A 20,488-nucleotide genomic window follows, 5' to 3' on the forward strand; every position below is an offset into this window, starting at 1 on the left:
TCATCAGGGATGCAGGTAGGCGGGAGGTAGAGCCGGCGTCGCCATTGGCTGCTTCCGCGCCTTCAGCCGGCCGCTGGCGCGCTTCCGATTGGCCGGCGCGCTGCTGCAGCATCCTAAGCATCTCTGTTGTGATGATGGATCTGAAGGCATGCCAGGCTGTGCGCGAGAGCAGTGCTGGCAGCCAGGCTGCACTGCTGGGGCTCAGGGGCTGACGACCATCCCGTGGCGAGCGTTAACCCTTTCAGAGCGCCGCCAGACCTGCCTGCGAGGAGAAGGATGCCCAGGGCCGCTGCTTATCCCGCAGCCCCCTGCGTCGCAGCCTTCTGAAGAAGCGGTCTGTCGGGGCTTGCGGACCTGGAGCTGCCTTGTGCAGCCTTGGCACACAGCCTGTCCAGTAAAAGGCACCGGCACCTGGAGAGAGCGAGAGGCGGGGGCTCCGGCAAAAAGTTGTGATGCTTTTCTTCACGCAGTGCTTTGGGGCTGTGCTGGATCTCGTGCACCTGCGCTTTCACCACTACAAAGCCAAGAGGGTGTTCACGGCGGCCGGGCAGCTGGTGTGTGTGGTGAACCCCACCCGCAGCCTCAAGGTGAGTCTGCACGCTGGCGTCCCCTCTCTGTGGGGGGCGGGGGGAGGGAATTTGGTGACGGTATTAGTGAGGAGCCGTGGTGTGCCAGTACCTGGATTGCAGAGAGCGACTGTCCAGCACACGTGCTTGTTGTGCACGGCTAGTGAGTACACGGGGCCATGCTTTCTTGAAGTTTGAAGCCATTCCCAACTATGGGGCAGCACTGGGACACAACGCGACGGCCTGTGAGGAATGCATGCATCGCGCGTGCAGACATTACACATTACGTCTGCAGAGGTGTTTGTTTACCAGTGCATGTGGCAGGTGCAGAGGTTTACTCTTCTTGCGCACAGAAGTGACTGCTGTTGGGATCCACTTCGCGAACTGCATGAGTACTGGCCTGCATCACATTGGGAAGAAGCGAGAGGGGTTCAGGGGAGGGTTGGGGTTTGTACATGGAAGTAAAGGGAGTATAATTACTCCAGCAATATTCGTTTAAATTAATTTCGGGTGGGGGGGGCTGTCTCACTAGCAGTGTTATTGCTGCAGATAATACGGGGGTGTGCACTGGAAGGGTGCTGTGTTCCTAGTGATACTTGTATAGGGCTACATGTTATTGACATGGCATCGCAGCGCTGGGTCCCGATTTGGGAGTTGATCCCCGAAGTTATTTCTCGGCTGTTTTTAGACTAGACCTCCTCCCACTTTTACGTTGTATTACCTGTGTGCTTCGATGCTGGAAATATGCAGGCTCCCCGGTACACATCTTATGTTGCTGGGGTGGGGGGGGGGTCTTCTTTGAAACACGAGACGCACTCATCTCTCTGTGCTTAGTTCGTCCTGGTGGCGAGCATTGCCAGGGCTGTGATAGCAGGGAAGCAGCACGTGTTTTGATAAGTTGCCGAGTGTGGTCGATATATTGCTAGCAAAGTGCGCTGACCGTCCCCTCTGATAGGCGGTCCAGAGTCCAGCTGCCGACTTCGACTGGACCCCCAAGACCTGGATTTTAAGCTACCCCAACATGTGAACCTGGGCACACCGTCTTGTGTCTCGTTTCCCTTCCCCTAAATTGGTGATCGCATAAGAACATATTCAAGGTCGAGATTAACGAAACGTTTCGTATAATGTACTCATTTCTCAGCCTGGAAGCGCTTAGAAGCATCCGTTTGGCGTGAATAACTACACGTGTCTGCTCTCACTTTGCAAGGAAATTAATGAAACTTTCAAATCCGAGACTCCATGTTAAAGTTCAGGGTCCGAGGGAGTGGAGAGTGCAACCATGGGCTAATTCATTTAGAATGACTTAAAAGTCGAGGCCTCACTGCGGGGTCTTTAGACTACAAGGTCAATCAATACGCGTCCATCAGGAAAGTCAGCTTCCCGTTGGATGGAATCACGGTGCAACCCGAAAGGTTGCAAGAAGAACCACCCCCCCTCCCCCACACACACACACATGGACACATGCACTGCGATGGCAATAATATTAGGATATTATTAGAATGCGATCATGCAGCCGGACCCAGTGCTCCGACATGTCAGCCACCGCCTGCGCATCCCTGCCTGGCCCCGCTGCTCCGACAGCAGCCGGGAGGAGGCCGCGCATCCGATTGGTTGCACACGCTTCCGGGATTGGAATGTCAAGCGCAGTTCAGTGCCCACTAAGAGGGAGCATATGCCGTCCACCCACCGGACCCGGCCGCTGTCCCTGGAGGGCAGAGGGGCATTTCTTAGACTCAGGAGCACTTCATGCGCGGTGCCATCTGAAACACCACTGGCCTTAAATGGCACATGCGACTGTTTCCTCCACAGTGGTCTGCTGTGGGCGACTGTGCGCGTGCCACCACATTACCAGGGCAGGAGTGCCTTCGCCACGTGCGACGGCGCTAGTATGTGGAATTGCAGGTCGTTGCTGGCTGCCTGCCGGCCTGCCTGTGCCGGAATGTCTAGCGCTGCCAGTGGCTGGAAGCCTGGCCGGCCCCCGTGGCCCAGCTCTCCCGGCGGCATTCCCACGGGCGCGCTCACGCTGGAGGGAGGCACGTGGGCTTCCAATTGGTACACACCATGCACTTCTTCATTCGGAGCCCGAGCCGGGAAGCGGCCGTAGCATACAGAATATTAAGAGCATTAACGGTAGAAGGCGTAGTAGTACGCACACACGCAGCAGGAATAGTAGCCATTGTATTGGGCGAAGTACATGCAGAGGGAATCACAGCTGTATTAGGATGCACCCTGTGCCAGCTGTGGGATTCCTTACCTGCCAATGCAAGGGCACTGGAGCAACCCAGAACACAAAAGAGGGCAGCTGAAATGAGTATTTTTCACAATCTATTTTATTGGTCATACAGTTAAAACAGTCAACTTGTGACCATTATCAAAACACACAGTACAAACATCGGATTTATAAAGATACGCACATATCACATTTATACAAAGAATGTCATTCGATACATTTAAAAAAGCAATTTTTAACCCCGATATTTACTTCAGACATCTTATTAGAAGATAACACACAATTCCATTTAACGCACGATTGCTTTCACTATTTAATATCTAGCCTTCTTACTGAGTTGCATTTTTAAAAACGACAACACCACCATCCTCAGTAAATCATATATTAACAAGAACATCTCTCGATGGACGCACGTTTCACTTAAATCTTAGAAATTTTCTTCTAATATGTCTGCTCAGATTTCTCAAGAGGTAAGGTGCTTAAGTTCCCAGTCTTTTGTAGTCAAACTGCATGGGCCCCTCCCCTTACAATCATGTGAGGCAAAAAACCTTGGTGTCATCTTCGACTCCTCTCTCTCCTTCTCTCCTCACATCACAGACCTTGCCAAGAAGGCCCACTTTCAACTGCACTTCCCCAGGGGTATTCTACCTATCCTCACCTTCCCCCAGCAACTCATCTCCGGAGCTCTGGTCCTCTCTAGGCTCGATTACTGCAACATCCTCTTCCTCAATCTGCCTTACTCCTCCCTTCGCCCCTTCAACTAATCCAGAACAGGTCTGCAAGACTTATCCTTGGCCTCAAGCCCAGGGACCGCATCTCTCCAACCCTAAAATCTCTCCACTGGCTCCTTGTTCCTGTGAGGATCAAGTTCAAGACCTTCTGCATCATCCACATGGCTTGCTGGGTCTTGGGACCACGCCAAATCCAACTCTCTCTCCCTAAATACCTCCCTGCTAGAGCCCTACGATCTTCTAGATATAACTCTATGCAGATGAGAAGCTTTTCAAAGAAGAGAGTGTGGGGTAGATCTCTCTCTTCCGCAGGTGCCTCCTTCTGGAATGGCCTCCCTGCCCCCCTCAGACTTGAGCTGGATCTCCTTAAATTCTGGAAGCCTCTCAAGACCTTCCTTTTCTCTTCTTCCTTCCCTCTTCCCCTCCCCTGTGAATGTCCCCTTCTTGACTGGCTGCCTGGTTCTTTCAGAGTCTTACAGGGCACAGAGCGCCACCACTAGTCCAGTCTATCCCTGCACTTGATCTTCCCATGGTCCCCGCCCTCAATCTGCACTTGCCCTTCCGGGCCACTCTCCACACACTAGCCTGGCTCAGCCTGCACCCCTGTAGCCCTTCAGCTCCTGTCCTCACACTTAGATCGTGGACCTTCCTTCCCCTGCACTCTCTGCCTCCCCTAGCTCTAGTCCACCGGCCTCCCCTGGCCCTCGCTTTTTTCTCATGTGCCCTTCTGCCCTAACCGGCACCCCCCTCTCCTCTGCACTTCTCTTTACTGCACTCGCACAATCAAATGTCACAAGACCTAGTGGGATAATTTTTGTTTGATCCTCCCTGTGCCATCGCCCTCTTGTCTTGTTGCGCCTCAAAACACACTGTGTATAGGCACATTATAAATACCCAATACATAAATAAATAAATACTTGAATAAATTGCCTAGTGGCCTATATGAATAAAATTCCTCTACTGTACTCAATCAGTCATCCCTGTATAGCACTTTATTGAGATTGACCGGATTTACAATAAGATCATGTCCTGATAAGCCAATTTTGCTAAGACCTTTATTACAAAAATCCATCAGATCCATTACATGACAAATCTTTTTTTCAGTATTGACCTGGTGGAGATCACAAAAAAGGGAATCTTTCGAAGGGTCAAGGATTTGTCAATAATAGGAACACATTCTCTATATGGCTCTGCTTTCCAGGAAACACAGGCCCAGTTCGTATTGGATAGCAGATATTGGTGTTGACATTTGAAGATTTAAGACTTCCCTCCAAATACAACCCTCCAAACTCTTTAAGATTTTTAAATCCCACAGGAACAGAGTCTTAATGCCATATAAATCCCTTGGGGCTAGTTTCTCCTCATAACATTTTATAAGAGGTTTTGAAGAAAACTTACCAAATCTCAAGTCAATGCGTTTCATTTCGTTACTCAGAGCCATAATGCGTGCCCTCACCCATCCCTTGACTCTTAGAGAATTTGGTCTATGAAAAACAGGAAATCCGAGGTATACAAAATTATTGACTCTTTCCAATAGTTTGATGCAAACATGCCATTTCTAAGATGATTCCCTTTTTGCTTATGTGCACTGAATTATTTTAGTTTTTTGAGCATTTATTTCCAAGCTATTCCTATTGGCATAATTACTAAATGATTTAAGAAGGTCCTGCAATCACCGTTCTGTACAGTCAAACATCAGGAAGTCATCAGCATAGGTTAACCATGTAACTTTAAGATGTGATGTGTTCGTTTTGGGGAAGCAAAAGCTGCCATGCTGAGATGCTCCCAGATTTCTGACATGTAAAGACTGAAAAGAGTGGGAATGACGATGCAGCCCTGTCGTACCCCCCATGTTCACACAAATCCTCCTGGACAACGATCCTTCCTGGTTGAGTCTTATCTACATCCCGAAATTGTCATGTAATGCTCTTATAAGCCTCAATAGACCAGAAGGGATTCCCCAGCCCTGTAACTTCTTCCACAAGAGTTCCGAATTCACAGTATCAAAAGCAGAAGTGAGATCAATCGTTACCAGAAAAATTGACTGATACTTTTTCGTCCAGCCCAACAGTTAAAGACACTTCAAAATGAAGCCATTCACTGTTGTCCCCGGCGATTCCTGAAACCGGTTTGCCATTTCTGTAATCTTTCTATCTATTTCACACATGTATTGAAATGGCCCAGTAGAAGTGTAGCACATACCTTACTGTCTGCGTCCAGAATTGAAATTGGGCGGTAGTTCCAGAGGTCTGATCTTAAGCCCTTCTTGTAAATAGGAACTACATACAAAGCAGTCATGATGTGAACTGGTACCTGCACCCCGTAGCTCTCCGCTCTCCCTTTGCAGCTGGTACTTGCTGACCGCGGTCCGTAGTGACTTGATAGAGGCCTACGCATTGTAGAGACATCCTGCATTATTGCCAGAATGTGCCTGGCACGTTGATGAAGTTTGCCTATAACCTGAGCTCAAGGTTCTTTTCCATGGTATGACAGGAGGGAAGGAGGGGTAGAGCAGTTGAAGGGATGTTACAGAGCTGGTTATGTTTATGCAGGGTCGGATCAGCATTCCTCCAAATGGTAGGATCAGAGCAGGTGACTAGTGCTATCCCTAGGAAGGCTATCGTTTGCCAACCTTCCTCCGCAGGAGGAAGCCACACCTTCCTGCGCCCCACACATTGCAATATGGGAATTCCAGTTCAGCCCGCCTCATCCTTCAGTGCTCTAAGAAAGGGTCTTGCCTGGACTTGAGAGCATTCCCTCAGCCTGCAAGAGCCACACCTGAAGTGAGCCTTCAGCGGAAGTGCTCTCATTGAAAGCAAGTACTTGCTGTTGCCCCAAGTTCAACCTCTTGCTTTCCTTCTTTGGAGCAGGGCAACCCATTCTATTAATCCTGCTGTGGCTGGATGGTTTCCCTGTTCGTTCGTCATGTGACCCATAATGTACTATTAATGGTCAAAACAAGAGAATGAGGAATCATGGGTGCTGGTTTACTTCAGCATGTATAAAGGCCAAACCTAGGCTATTATCCTCTCTCAAGAATCCAGCTGCATCTAAAAGTGAAGCAATTGCGGCCAGGGCCTCTTATTAAAAAAAAAAAAAAAAACCTTGCTCATAGGAAAACTGAGATTGAGAACGCTGCTTGGCGTGACCAGGGGTCTGGGGGTGCTGATTATTCAAAATTGGTCTGGGAAATTGTGAATCATGGCCCATTTTATAATGTCTGGATACCATGGTCTCTGATCGGCATGGCTGGAGCACTTCTCGCACCTCTGCAGTGAGGATTCCTTTGGGACCTCTCAGAGCTGGCCTTTGCTACGGATCTCTCCTTGTTACACTTATCTACGGACACGGATGCCATGCCCCCTTTTTAGGTGTAGGAGATATGCCTAGCTGTTACAGGCCAGAATGCGTACAGGGCACCCATCCTAGACAATTTCTAAAGAATTGGATTGTGTATTTATTAGCGAAAGCTTGTCTATAAAGTCCTTATTTCATTGACTGCGAGTCTGGAGCAATGATAAGGCTGGTTTGATGCAAAATCTGTTAGGACTCCCTGGCTCTCACGCTTAAAATCTGAGCTGGGGATAATTAATGCAGACCGGTTTGTCAACTCACCTGGAATTTTAACATTCAAAATGACGAAAGCATTGGAAACCAAAGCTAAAGTAATTAGGACAGAGAAAAGAGAATCCAACGAGTTGTTTGTGCCCTTTGGCACAGTGGTGCACAACATGCGGCCCGTGTGCCAAATGCTGCCCTTTAGGGCATCATTCCTGTCCCTCCAAGGCACATGAATGAAGTGTTGCCTGGCCTAAAGTCAGTCAGCCAGTCACTAAGTCTGTCATATCAGGTGTGTGAAGCCTCTGTGGTCCAGTTTTTGCATCACAATATGGGCATTTTTAAAAGGGGTAGGGATAACGTCTTACAGTAAAATGTAGTATATTAAAATTGCATCTTAGCCATGTTTTTTTAACTCACAATTGTGAACTGATTTCCCTACCACCCGCACTTTCGCATCGATCCTTCGGCCCACTGTATGGGACTTGTGTGGTACATTCGACCCTCCAGCAAAACAAGTTGTGCACCCCTACTTTAACAGGAGGCATAATATTGTCATGGGACAGGGCATTCAGAAATACCTATTGTGGGCAGAATATCCCGGTCAGAGGGCACTGTTGACTAGACCGGATTTTGACTGCCTCCCTCTCTGAGCTGTTATAGCTCTCTGGGCACGGGATTCAGCCAATCAATCTCGCCTATTGCGTGAAGCCCCATCAGAGGATGTGGCCCTCTTTCTATCGTTCTGCCCGGCAGGACCTTCAGTCCGATACTGCGTGATTCACTCAGTTTAGACCAGCGCTATATTTTTTGTTGTGGGCTGACTCGCCCAGAATGGGTTGGACCCTCTTACTTTTCATTAGGGGTGCCTTAAATGCGAATACATTATTAATGACTTGAACGTTTGCTCTATTGGGGCCCTACAGTCACTTTGTGGCTTGTCATCGTCTTTGCTGCTATGGGGATTTATGAACCTTTTGAATTATGTGTATGTATTTATGTTTTTATGGAAAATTTGTTGCATTTCCGAAATAATTTTTTTATGGCTGTTGTAATTGAACCGCTATATGGTGTTTACTCAGCACGCATCTACCCGTAGTAGGGCCTCGTAGTGTTTTGCCATTTGGGGTTTCATGCAGACTGGAGATTGGTTTGTCTTGGGTGTTGGACTGAGTGGCTTGTAAGAGGGTGGCTGGTGAAGGGCAGATATGTGTGGTCACTACCTGTTAGTCGTGAATTTTTTCGCATGACAGTTGTCAGCAAGGATGGTCATTTATGCATCAGATGGCTTGTTTTGTATATGCTTGTATAGTATGCATTTGAGTGTGTATTTTTGTGCAGGTTCAGTGCGCCTAGTTAGTGTTACTATGTGCATGGTTTGTAGACTGGGCGGGCCTTTCTGTTAAGTTTAGTGTGTGCTCGAAGTTTCCAGCGATACATTTCCCAATATTAATAGTATGTGCCCTTTGTTAGAGTTGATGTTTGAACCTTAGCCAGCTGTTCTGTCATGTGTTGTAGGTTGTGATATGATATGATAGGATATTTATAACTCGCTTAATACCCAGAGCTTTCTAAGCATGGACCTAGGGATCGAACCTGTGTTGCGCTCTGTCGTCTTGCTTCCAAGGTGAGCACGTTGCCCCTCAGCTATCCTCCCGAGAGTGCTGAGAGCAAAAAGTCACGTTGGTAAGGCTTCTGGCGCTGCAGTGGCTTCATGAAGGTGCCTTAATGTGTGTGTGTGTGTTTGAGAGAGGACTGATTGTGTTTGTGCTATGTGTGATCTTAGAATAACTTTTCTTATTATTTTTAATGCCAATTGAGGAAATAATTTGCTCACAATTTTGGGTTTCATGTCCTGCTGGATGTGTGATAGTGAGACAAATGTTTGTGTAGTGTGATCTGGTGTGTTATTATGCTGAATGGCTCGGCATTGCCATCTGGTGGTGTCTTGGTTACACAAGAGTGCGCTATAAGGGTGACTTGTGTTGTCTGCAGTGTTGAATGAATAGCAACGAACTGAGTTCTTTTGACCTTTGGACCAGCGTTGGTGGCTTGAGAGTTTGGTGATGGTGTCTCTGTCATGTTCACTTGAGTTGGTGGTGTTGATGTGCAAGCATGTTGCCCTCTACATTTGATTTGGTGCAGTGGTGTGGATGGATGTGAGGTGGTTGTATGCTGTATCAGTGGCACTGATTAGTGTTATGTTGTCTTCTGTGTGACCGTTGTTGCAGTGTTGGTTGCATACATAGCTCTCAACTCACACGCTTTTGGCGGGTGTTACCCGCCTTGTAAACAGCTGACTCACCCGCCAAGCCTCCTGCACGCCCATTCGTTTTAATGGGCCTTTCACCCGCCAAAAATAAATTCGGGTCTTTTCACCCGCCTTTATGACACAAATGGTTGAGAGCTATGTGCATACAAGTGTGCTGTGTTTTGATTTGGTGTTGATGAGCCAACAGCTTGCCAGGCATGTGGTGTTTGCTGATGTGTTGGGTAAATGCGAGTGTGCCATTGCTGTGCCTAGTGTGTTTTACTGTGTAAATTGTTTTGGATAGTTTCATATTTAGATGTGCACTGTTGAGTGTGTTTGCATGTGTGTATGTTAACAGTGTAATTATTTTTTATAATTAACTTGCCGGTGAACTAACGTTCTCTCTGCCTCGTTTTATCCATGCAAACAAACCAAGCTACCTAAGATTCTCATAACGTAAGGTTTACTCATGTAATTGCTGACGTTAAACTATGTCACTTTATTCCTGTTATCCTATGATAAAAGTTATAACTCCAAAATAAATTATTCTTATAAACTGTGCTGGAACCCAGACTCTCAATCCCTATTTATATGATGCAGGCAATGGTCTCATCGAATTATGTGTTTTCCCCAGTCATCATCAAAACAGATAAGTAACCAACATCTAACAGCCCTCCACCATTCATGGCTCCCAAAATCTAGCCCACTTGCATTGGCAAGTAGATTTTATGAAGGGCGAGTATCCTTTACCTGGTACCACACCATGCTGGTGAGTATGGAGATATTTGAAACTGAAGGCGTTTAAAAAAAAAATGAAAATTTAAACAAAATACCGAAATGGTTGGGCAAAAGCGATCAATTCCAATTCTCCTCGGAAGAGAAGCTGCTGTGTGCAAAGGAACACGGTTCCACGAGTTGAAACCAGATAAAAATCGAGTATAAACCTGTGTATTATTTGTGTAAGCATTGGAAGCCCCCGCACATCCTCCATTGACTGTTGCAGACACTGATGCATTCAGTCAATGGAGGATGTGCGGGGGCTTCCAATGCTTATATAAAACATCAATGAACCTGAATCCAAGGAATTTAGAGCAATGTTATGCCTCCCATAGCTAGACCATCTGTTGGGATCTTCCACAGACATGTCATGAAATATTTGGAACAGATCAGATATAAACGTCTTAAACACTGCAACCTTAAACCACATGAGATGACTGTGATTAACAATCTATATGGCCCCAAAGAAATCACAATTCACCCCTGGCAGATAAATGCTTTAGTCATCCTTAACACAAGCGACTACGATGAGGAATGTATGAGACAGCTTAGGGACACTAACACTTATGCCCCCCTTGATGGAGATCCCACAGAGGATATCAAAAGGAATTTGGGAGAATTACTCACCAAAGCGGAAGAACTTGGGTGGATTAATCACCATACACATACGTTTCTCATGAATACCCGCCCTAGGATTGCCAAAAATTCACAAAAATCCCACTAAGCCACGAGGCAGACCCATCGTAGCTGGGATGGACAGCGTCGTACAGCCCTTAGGAAAGTATGCAGACTTCTTCCTTCAGCCTCTTATACAACAAACCCATAGATACATAAGAGACACCACTCATTTTCTGCAACTATCGAAAGCTACCAGATAGGATCCTAATCATATCCTGTTTACAGTAGACGTCAAAAGTATTTATACTTCTATACTGCATGATCTGGGACTTGAAGCAATCGAGTGGATGCTTTTGAGAGAATCAGATATAAAAGCACAGAAATAATTCATCTTTGACTTACTACAATTCATTGCTGTAAATTCATACTTTCAATATAAAGACCGTTCCTACTTACTGGTCTCCGGAACATCCATGGGGGTGACCATGGCCCCTCCCTATGAAAATTGTTTTATGTTTAAGTTTGAAACAGATTATGTACTATCAGACCCTACTTGGAACAAGAACATCCATCTTTGGATCAGGTATATAGATCACATTTTTGGTATCTGGTCTCACGCAGAATCTGAACTGTGGGAGTTTTTCATCTACCTTAACGATATACACCCGAGGATTCCATTTACTTATGAGATCTCTAAAACTGAGATACATTTCCTAGACATCAATATCAGAACAAATACTAATGATTACAGTACCCACCTATACCGCAAAGACACAGATAGGAAAAATCACCTCCATCGCTTAAGTTTCCATCAACCAAGCCTTATTCAGAATCTGCCCTTTAGTCAAATGCTACGCATCAAACGTATAGTGAGTGACCCTGAATATTACATCAGACATGGTTAAGAAATTCATGGCATGGGGTACAAAAACACGGACATAAAAGTTGCCACTACTAGGATTGAGTCTATCGATCGGGACAGCTTATTTACTCAGAAGAAGGAAGGTAAAAACGCACCTCCATTAGTATATGTGTCTAAGTTTTCAATACAAAGTAACCGTATTAAGAACATCATAAAGAAGACCTGGGAGATCTTTACATGTGACTTCAGAGTGCAACATTTGTTCAAGACACCACTGGCATTTTCATACCAGAGGAGCAGGAATGTTAGGGATGAATTAGTCTCCACCGAATCTCCAATCAAAGAACCGATTACTCTGTGTTCATATCCTCATGGGGATTCAGTTTTTGAACAACTTCAATGATCTGAAACCTAATTTGTGACAAATTGTACCTTTTCTCCTACCAATGTCTGGCCACCGCTGAGTTAGGGTTGCAATTCCTAATGCACAACCTGTGCTCATTCCACATTATTAATTGGTGAAGGAAAAAATGAAAATAAAATAAAAAATAAATATAAACCCACTAGTGTACCCCAATCCGAAATTATCGTTGGTGTGGCCATGTTGTGGAGTATAATGATCTCTAAATAAAGACAGGCCGATTGTATGGTGTAAATCTATGGACAGGAGAATGTAGATAATACAAGGCCAGAGGAGGCGTGGCTACCAAAAGAAAACAAGAGATCCAAATATCCGTAAGTACTAATGAAAAATAAAAATGAATGGGGATCATGGTGATAGAACATGTGGAGCACTACTGTTAGTGATGTGGTAATGTGATAGTATTACTGAACAGAAAAACAGAACGTCAAAGTATAAAAACATAGTCAGTGTCTTTAAATATAAGACCCTGATAAACTGCTATTAGTGACAGTATATATAGCAAACTAACACATACATACCAAGCAATACTGGGTAGGTGAATCAGGATATCATGGTATTGGAACATGGTGAATGTCCTCAAATGTACACAAGACCATAAGTCAATATCCCCCCTTGGAGCAAGGTTAGAAGTAACATAAAAAGTTAGGTTAGACATAACATAAAAAGTTGATTTCTTCATTCATCCCATTGGGGGCGAGCGAGCCCAGACGGTCTATCCAGAAGGTCTCTGTTCTGTCCAATTTAGTGTTCATATCCTCATGGGGATTCAGTTTTTAAAACACTTCAATGATCTGAAACCTAATTTGTGACAAGTTGTGCTTTTTCTCCTGCCAGTGTCTGGCCACCGCTGAGTTAGGGTTGCAATTCCTAATGCACAACCTGTGCTCATTCCACATTATTTTGGCAGTGCGTTTCTTAGGGATGTTTCTGTTTGTTTAATGATATCCTCTGACCGTACACCCCAGCTACCATGCCCACGGGCCATGCCAGTGTGGAGGGAAGACAAACATAGGCCACATGTAAGGGTGCATCACCAACAGGCCAGATCAATGGGCCAGTAATTGCACTTGAAGCGTGGGCTGTGATCGCTGCAATCGCCCACCAGTTTATGGAACCAGCAAGCATGGTGACAGGTACTGGTAGCATGGCTACATCCCTACCCCCGCTATCCCATTCATTGAATGCTCTTAATTAGGGATTTGGCAAACCCAGTGATTTGTGGAGTCAAAGCAGGCATCAGCTGGGGGCAACCCACTAGGGAGTCATCAGCGAAGAGAAGCAAATGTTCCCTTCTCTGCTGTCATACTGTGAGCGTTAGACCCTGGTCAGTGAATTTCGATGGAGAAGCCTCTTACCACATAATACTCCTCCTATTGAGGGTGATATCACAGGGTGATTTTTTCAGACTGTCAATCTTACTAACGAGAGGCGCTGGGTCGAGAAATTATGATTAATCGCAGCTGAGATGATCACAGTAAGTGTGCTGTGGGCTTGGTGGGTAGAGCAGCGTGTGCTGGGACTCCAATTGGAAGCATCTCAATATTCGAGCTGTTTCTCCTGTGACCCCGTCTCTGGTGCCCTGTCTAGCATCTGTCGGACTTGCAACCTATGAACTTGACACAGACCCAACACACTGACAGCAAGACAATGCCATGCCTTGGAGCTGAAATTGCCAACTCCCTACGATAGGGTTCAGGTCTTCATAGTAATAGAGACACTTACCTTATTTTGTAAACTAAATAACTTCTTAAGGTTCTCTTGATGGAAAAAAGGGGTTGATTTTAGTCTCTTGTTTTAACTTTTCTCTGTATTTATGTCATTGTTCGAGTTTTATTATTTTCTGTATGCCCTTGCAATATTATATATGCACTATAGCTTATTTATATTTGAAAATATTACATTTATATAAAATATCTGTAGCTTTTATTACTTTTTTGGACCGATTTACTGAAATAAAAGTCATCTATCATACTGCACCATAATCAGTGACAAGGGATTTCTTTTTGCAACGCATTGCTGCCGGTTGCAACCCCATTGATGGTAGCTTTGCTGCTCCAGGGCGATGTACAGAGTCTGCATTCATAAGGAACTTGATAGATCATGCCAGGTGCTTGGCACGAGCTTGGCATGCATGGGCGTGCACAGCAAATCTCCACTTAAGTTGAAGTCCAAAGAGTGTTCCCACGCCCTTTCCACGCAAGCAGCAGAGCAGCCGTCAACAAGTGATGCTTGCTGCCCATTGACTCTGCTGTCATGGGACATCTGACCACTGTACCTTCTTTTGTGATCAAAAGAGCATTTTTCTTCCATGCTGCTTTTGACATAACTACGCGGGTCATTCATTTCTCCCGTTTGGTTCTCTTGATTAGCAGTCCCTTTGCATTTATACAGGAACACATGCTGCTGACAGAGGCTATCTCTGGCATTGCAGGACAGCACTGCCATCCCGGTTCTGGCTCGTGGCCGGATTCTCAGGAAACGGACAGACCCGCTGTAAGCCAGACAGCCCTGCGTGTAACTTTATGGAAGCGGCTTTGCGAGGCTGCGCGCATGTCTGTCTCCTGCACGTGCGCGCATGCTTGTCTCCTGCACGTTCGCCCGCACACAGGCCTTCGCCAGAAAGTGATGCTCTCAGGGCCCTAGGTGCTTGGGCGGCACCAGGCTTGTGCTTGGGAGGGTTACAGCCCTCCCACTTTGAGGCAGTAGGCATCACTCTGCTGTGACGCCCAGCCCAGGCTCAAACGACAAGCAGCTGTCACATTTCCCACCCCGGGAAAGCCGTGCATTTACTTAACCTTTACACGTACTTTTCAACTTCAAAAGTAGGAAAATACACCACTCTCTTAGGTGAGAAAACAATTATTAATGTGACTGCGGCCTCAGCAAATGTGCAAAGGACATCATCAATAGACCCCCTATGTGGAAGCTACAGGCTTAAATGCTGGGTTCAACTTTTAGTTGGCCCATGCCTCCAATGATTAGCGTTCCTTTGTTTAATGAAATAGCCTGTGAGATGCAGAGGCTCAGACAGGGTAGGGCAGGGGCAGGTCCAGAGGGAAACAGGAAAGAAAAAAACGATTTTTTGCATGTGTGTATGCAAGGATTGTATGCATGTATGAATGTATGCGTGCATGCATGCATGATTGTGAGTGTGTAAGTGTGTGTATGCGAGCGGGTGTCTAAGTGCATGCATATGAATGGATGCAGTGTGAATGGTGTACATGGGTGTTCGTGTGAGTGGTCTGGGTGCTCATGTGCATGACAGAAGCTGTGTGGGTGCATGTTTGTGTGTGTGTGTGTATGCAGTATCTCCTTGTGAGTGTTTCTGTGTGGCTAGTGCCCAGGCAGGGGCATAAGAGCATGAACATGTTTTGCCAGGAGCATGCCATCTTTCACTGGCAAAGCAAAGCCAACTTGAGTGTTATTATGCAAAGGAGAGGTTGTATCGGGCTGAGGGTACTGCAATGGTGCTGGCTGGGTCCAACTGTGGCATTGAGTGTTGTACTCCGATTAAGGACAAAGATGACATGATGAGTGTTCATACATGGGGGAGGGCATGTTTCCTTACTATAACATGGCATTGTTTTACTGGTGTTAAGGTCAAAGGCAACATAAGTGTTCTTGCATAAGCGGGAAAGGGCAGCATTTGTGCAGCCTGCAAGGCAATGATTTCTTAATGTGGCATGTCATTTTTTACTGGCGTTAGGGGGCAAATGCAACATGATGAGTATTGTTATATGGGGAGATTTGCGTAATGATAATGATTTGCTATTTTTAGATCAGTTTGCCAAAGCACTGTACAGAGAACATATTTATATAAAATAATCACCAAACTAAAGTTGGTACTCATTTATCGACCTCAGAAGGATGAAAAACGGAGTTGATCTTTCCAGGATTTGAACTTCTGAACTGCAGGTCACACTCAAATAGCAGCAAAAAAGGCTCACCCGCTGAGCTAACCAGCAGGGACATGTCTTCTTATTACGGCATGTTTATTTGTTTAACTGGCTTTAAGACAAAGCCAATAGGAGCATGTTCTTACATGGGGATACAGCATATCTTGGCAGAGCCCAGCATTACAATGTTCTGTTATGTGTCATTACTCGCATCATGGGCAAAGCAAATATGGGTATTTTCTGATGTGGGAATGGTGGCATATATAGATGCACCAGAATGGAAAATTTTGCGCTCAATCATTATGACATTTATTTTTTCACTTGCAAATAACTGACATAAAGTGGGCAAAGGTATTATCAAAATGTGTTTGAAAATGCTCATGTGCGTTGTTGATGACTTGGCATTTAAAGGACTTTTGTCATGTCTTACCTTACAAAACCGATTGTAAACTGGTTTTTTTACCTAATGTAGCACAGAAAGTATACTGTAAAATTCATCATTATAACCCCTCATTTAGACTATTTTCGCAGGCGGTAGAGGGGGACCCCCCAAACCCACCTTAATTGGTTTGCTCTTTCTCGCTACATTCAGTAGCTCCTGCGGATTCGGCCGGGTGTAGAACAAGCCCATTGCTCCCCTTAGAGTGAGCCCTACTACATTAGCTCCAGGCCCCACGTGTTACACAAGCCTGGCTGTGCCCCTGGTGAGTTGGGGTGAAAGATGCATCTAATGGGCTAAAGGAAGGCATAATGTCTATTCATCCTCCTGGGATCAGGGTGGGGATCAACAGTGCAATAGGTTTAATGGTTCCACTCACTACCAGTATTCAAAACTGCCATCCAGACCCGCCAAAATGTGTGGCTGGCTCCGCCCCTGCCTGGATGAGGCCCAAGGTTGAACCAGCATTCGCTCGGCGCCTTGAAGTCTGCAGCTCTATTTGCAGCGCATCCGTAGGTCACCTTGATTCTAACTTGAATGCTTGCACCTCCATTACGGCGTGACCTTGATTTTCTACATGCTTGCAAACAAGGTGATTGCTCCTTATTATCATACAAGATAACGCGCCATGACTGTGCGTGTGAATGTGAATGGAAAGAGAGGGAAGCTGGTTTCAGCGTGCGCGCTAACCACACATTTCTTGTATATCTGATTAATTGCACTTTCTGTTCTTATTTCTGTGCAATAAACCAGTAGCTGCTGCCGGGGCAAACTGGGAGGCCATCAGCAACACGGGCAGAAAGGGGCTTTAGTAGGTTAGAAAAAACGTGTGTTTTATATGGTGCTGCATGCTCTGCTCACAACACTGGTGTTAATTTTAGCCAAACAGAAGAGGTGATGGCTGGAAGGTTTTGAATGAATCGTAACCTCACGGCTCTGGGCATGCCCCCAGACAATCGTTCTTCGGTTTGTCAAGAAATACCATGAGGTTTGCAGAGCACGATGCATTGTTGGAACCCATGGAGTGCAGCTGAAATAAACCACACAGCCGTGAGGAATTCCGAAGGAAATACCCAGGACAAGTGGAACTCGTCGAAGTTGAAAACATTGGGATGTATTGAGAGGTGGAAGATTAAGAAAAGCAAAACATCAATTCTATGTGATTTGATCCTAGAGGATTTGTCTGATGCAAAACCATGGAATTGATCTTTTCTTTTAATCCATTTGTCCGTCAATATATGCAGAGACACACCACTCCCGCCCCGCAACTCCCCTTTCCCCTCTCCGCCTTGAGTATTACCCATACCCACCCGTCACATATATTTTCGGCCCAATTCGCTCAAAATAATGCAGTGGCTTTGCATTCCACCAAATCTACTGCAATAGCATCTTCCTATCCCTTCCCAGATTCCCAAGGCATTGGGGAAAGACCATATGCAAATCAGGCTTGTTGCAACCCCAAAAGGGGCAGTCGAGCCTGATTGCTTGGTCCCTTCTCTTCTGCGTGAAACCGCAAGCATCCGCAAACATGTTTTAGCCTCATAGGGCATCATCAGGCGGGTGTAGTTTGGATCTCTGTGCCCAGGACACATGCCTGGGCACACCCACCACGTACATAGATAAAAAACAAAAGGTAATGGCTGAAAGTTTTCTAATTAGTCATAACATCTAGGATATGACTGGATTTGCCTGTGTTCTCATGCAGAAGGAACATGACTAAGCAATTCCGGCTGGTCCGCTCATTTTGGGGTGGGACCAAGTCTGATTTGCATATGGTCTTGCCCCTTTCTGTAATGGCTTTGCAGGGTGAAACACGATGGTCTGGAGGGTTGCCCAGAGAAGTGTCAGAGGTTACGATTCTTTCGAAACCTTTCAGCCATCAACTCTTTTGTTTTGTTATAGCCATTTATATGGGGTACATTTTCTGCACTTAAGAGAAAAACAGATTTGGCCCTTCCTGGTCTCCAGCGTATTGCCTGCAGTGTCAGCACAGATTTCAGCAACAAGCACCAAACACTGTGAGCTACCTTTCCTTCAAGGGTACATGGACCGTGTACATTATTATTATTAGTAGGCTTTTTTTACACTGCGCCAGCTCAACACAGTAATATTCTGAAAGCCTGTAAGCCATGTCTGAGTTAAGATGTATTAAGTCCCACCCACGGACGGCAGGACGTTAGTCTGCTTAGGATGCATTGACCGGAAAAGGGTGTAATTAAGAAGAGAAAGATGTGGAGCAGTGAAAGCTGGTGTGGAGCATGGGTAGGTGTGCACACAGGTGATCGATATCTGGAGATTGGTCTACAGTATATATATGTGAAGTCTGGGTGCCTGAGGGGCTCGAGATGTGCCTGGGCTATCCAAAGTATACTGTGGTCATCCCAATGGATCAGCAATGTCTTTTTAAAGCTCTATATATATAGGTGTGCTGCCCCAAGGCGGAAGACCAATGCCCTAGGTCTATGTGTTTACGTATGAGGTGAGATAAATGAAACCAGTGCAAAGGGTAAGCAAAGGATGATCTATGGAAGGGAAGAGGTGAAAGGATAGGTGTCAACCCCCCACCAATCTCAAACAAGGCAACGGCTTGCACAGCCAACTTCGCGGTGTGCCATCCAGCTAAGCCCACCTCCCCCCAAACCCTTGCCCGAGCCAGAAGAAGGTTGACACCTGAGGTAGAGGCCCTAGCCAATTCTTATTTAGTCCATCTCAAGCAGAGGCCCTTACCATCAGTATTCATCCTCCAACCCCTACCAGCCACAACCCGCCATCCTCTTGCTGTCATAAAGTAGTAACCAACCTCCCTTATAGCTACATCTGCTCAACGCCCACCCCACCAGAGTCCGGCTCTCTCTGAACTTCCTTCCCTGCCGGCCCCAAGTGGGAGAATTTTCAAAAGGTCTCACAGACACAGCAAAAACATACTCTTTGTTTACAAAATAAGACCTACTTCCTTGTCTTCAGTGTAGCAATGAGACGGCCTCCTGTGCCGGGGCCAGCAAGCACAAGATAAAATCACACCCCACTTGTGGTCACATAATGCTTTGCGCCTCACCAGATACAAACACTGGAAGGTGTCGCCTCCTGGCCACTCACCTGTCAGGGTGGGCTGTAGGTGGGTGTCGGGCTGGGTGTGAGTTGTGTGTGCCGCTGGTGGAGGTGTGGGAGGGGTGAGGAGATTAATTCTGCATAGCAGCAGCTGCTCCTCATGTTACTAGTTGAAGAGTACTACTGTTTACAATGATAACTGTCGGAGGTAGGGGTTTCTTAAAGTCTCACAAGTCCTTTAGTCATGCTAATGTGTGCTTTTTGTAAAATTGTTTTGTCTCTGTTGAATTGGCTTGGCTTCAGAGGGAAGGGGGGCGATCACATGCATGGAGGCAAACCTAAACCAACATGAGAGCAGCCCTGGAGGCCTTTGTTATGGCTGGTCGACCGGGCAAACACCCGATCTGTTTAAGGCCCTGTTCACACCTTGCTCCTGCAAAGTAAAGGGAGGTTGATAGCAGCCAGGAGAAAACCAGCACCCTTGCAGGGATAGAATGTGGGTGCCACAGGCATCCGTTTTGCCTGTCGGACTAAGGGGAAGTGGCTTTCGCTGTATGCTCCACCACGGATCCAAGCTTGAGCATAAGGCTTAGATGTGGCGATCACAAAGAAAAGGAGCACCTGGGCACACTGGGCGTGAAGGGGACCCAATGCATTCATCCTGTTCCTTCTCCCACATCCAGTGAGGAAAGATGGGGCAACGTCACCAGTCTCGCTTCCCATGGACCAGGACAGACAATCGTAGCAATCGGGCCCTTCAAACCATCTAATGAGCCCCAAAGGTAGCCAAAATATGGGAGGCAAAGGACAATAAAGGAGCGATGCTTTGGCCCCTCAGGGGACCCCTGACCGTCGGAGTAGAGCTACACAATGAAAAGGGAAGGTCTCCCATGGTATGAGTTAATTCCCAGCAGAGGATCAACCACTGTATACTACTGGTGAGCCTGCCAGGACTTACCAGCAGAAACCTGCTGTGCTGCATGCCACTTCCAGACCTCGCGACAGGGAAACACATTCGCTCCATTATAGTAAAATCAAAACCCAGGACAGGAACAGTGGGTCCCTGGTGACCCTATGCTTCATAGCAG

At 46.3% G+C, this 20,488-nt stretch overlaps 1 protein-coding gene across 1 annotated transcript in view; it reads left to right on the plus strand.

Moving 5' to 3' along the window:
* The first annotated feature begins 244 nt into the window (after positions 1-244).
* The window catches only part of SIAH3 (siah E3 ubiquitin protein ligase family member 3), a 432,376-nt gene continuing 412,132 nt past the window's right edge, over positions 245-20,488 (plus strand). The window contains exon 1 of the mRNA XM_069639303.1: positions 245-587. Within this exon, the coding sequence (XP_069495404.1) occupies positions 453-587 (135 nt within the window). The 5' untranslated portion in view covers positions 245-452. The remainder of the gene's footprint in view (positions 588-20,488) is intronic.

The sequence above is a fragment of the Ambystoma mexicanum genome, chromosome 7q (genome assembly GCF_040938575.1).
Source record: "Ambystoma mexicanum isolate Mex_15411 chromosome 7q, UKY_AmexF1_1, whole genome shotgun sequence".
In the NCBI taxonomy this organism is placed as follows: Eukaryota; Metazoa; Chordata; class Amphibia; order Caudata; family Ambystomatidae; genus Ambystoma; species Ambystoma mexicanum.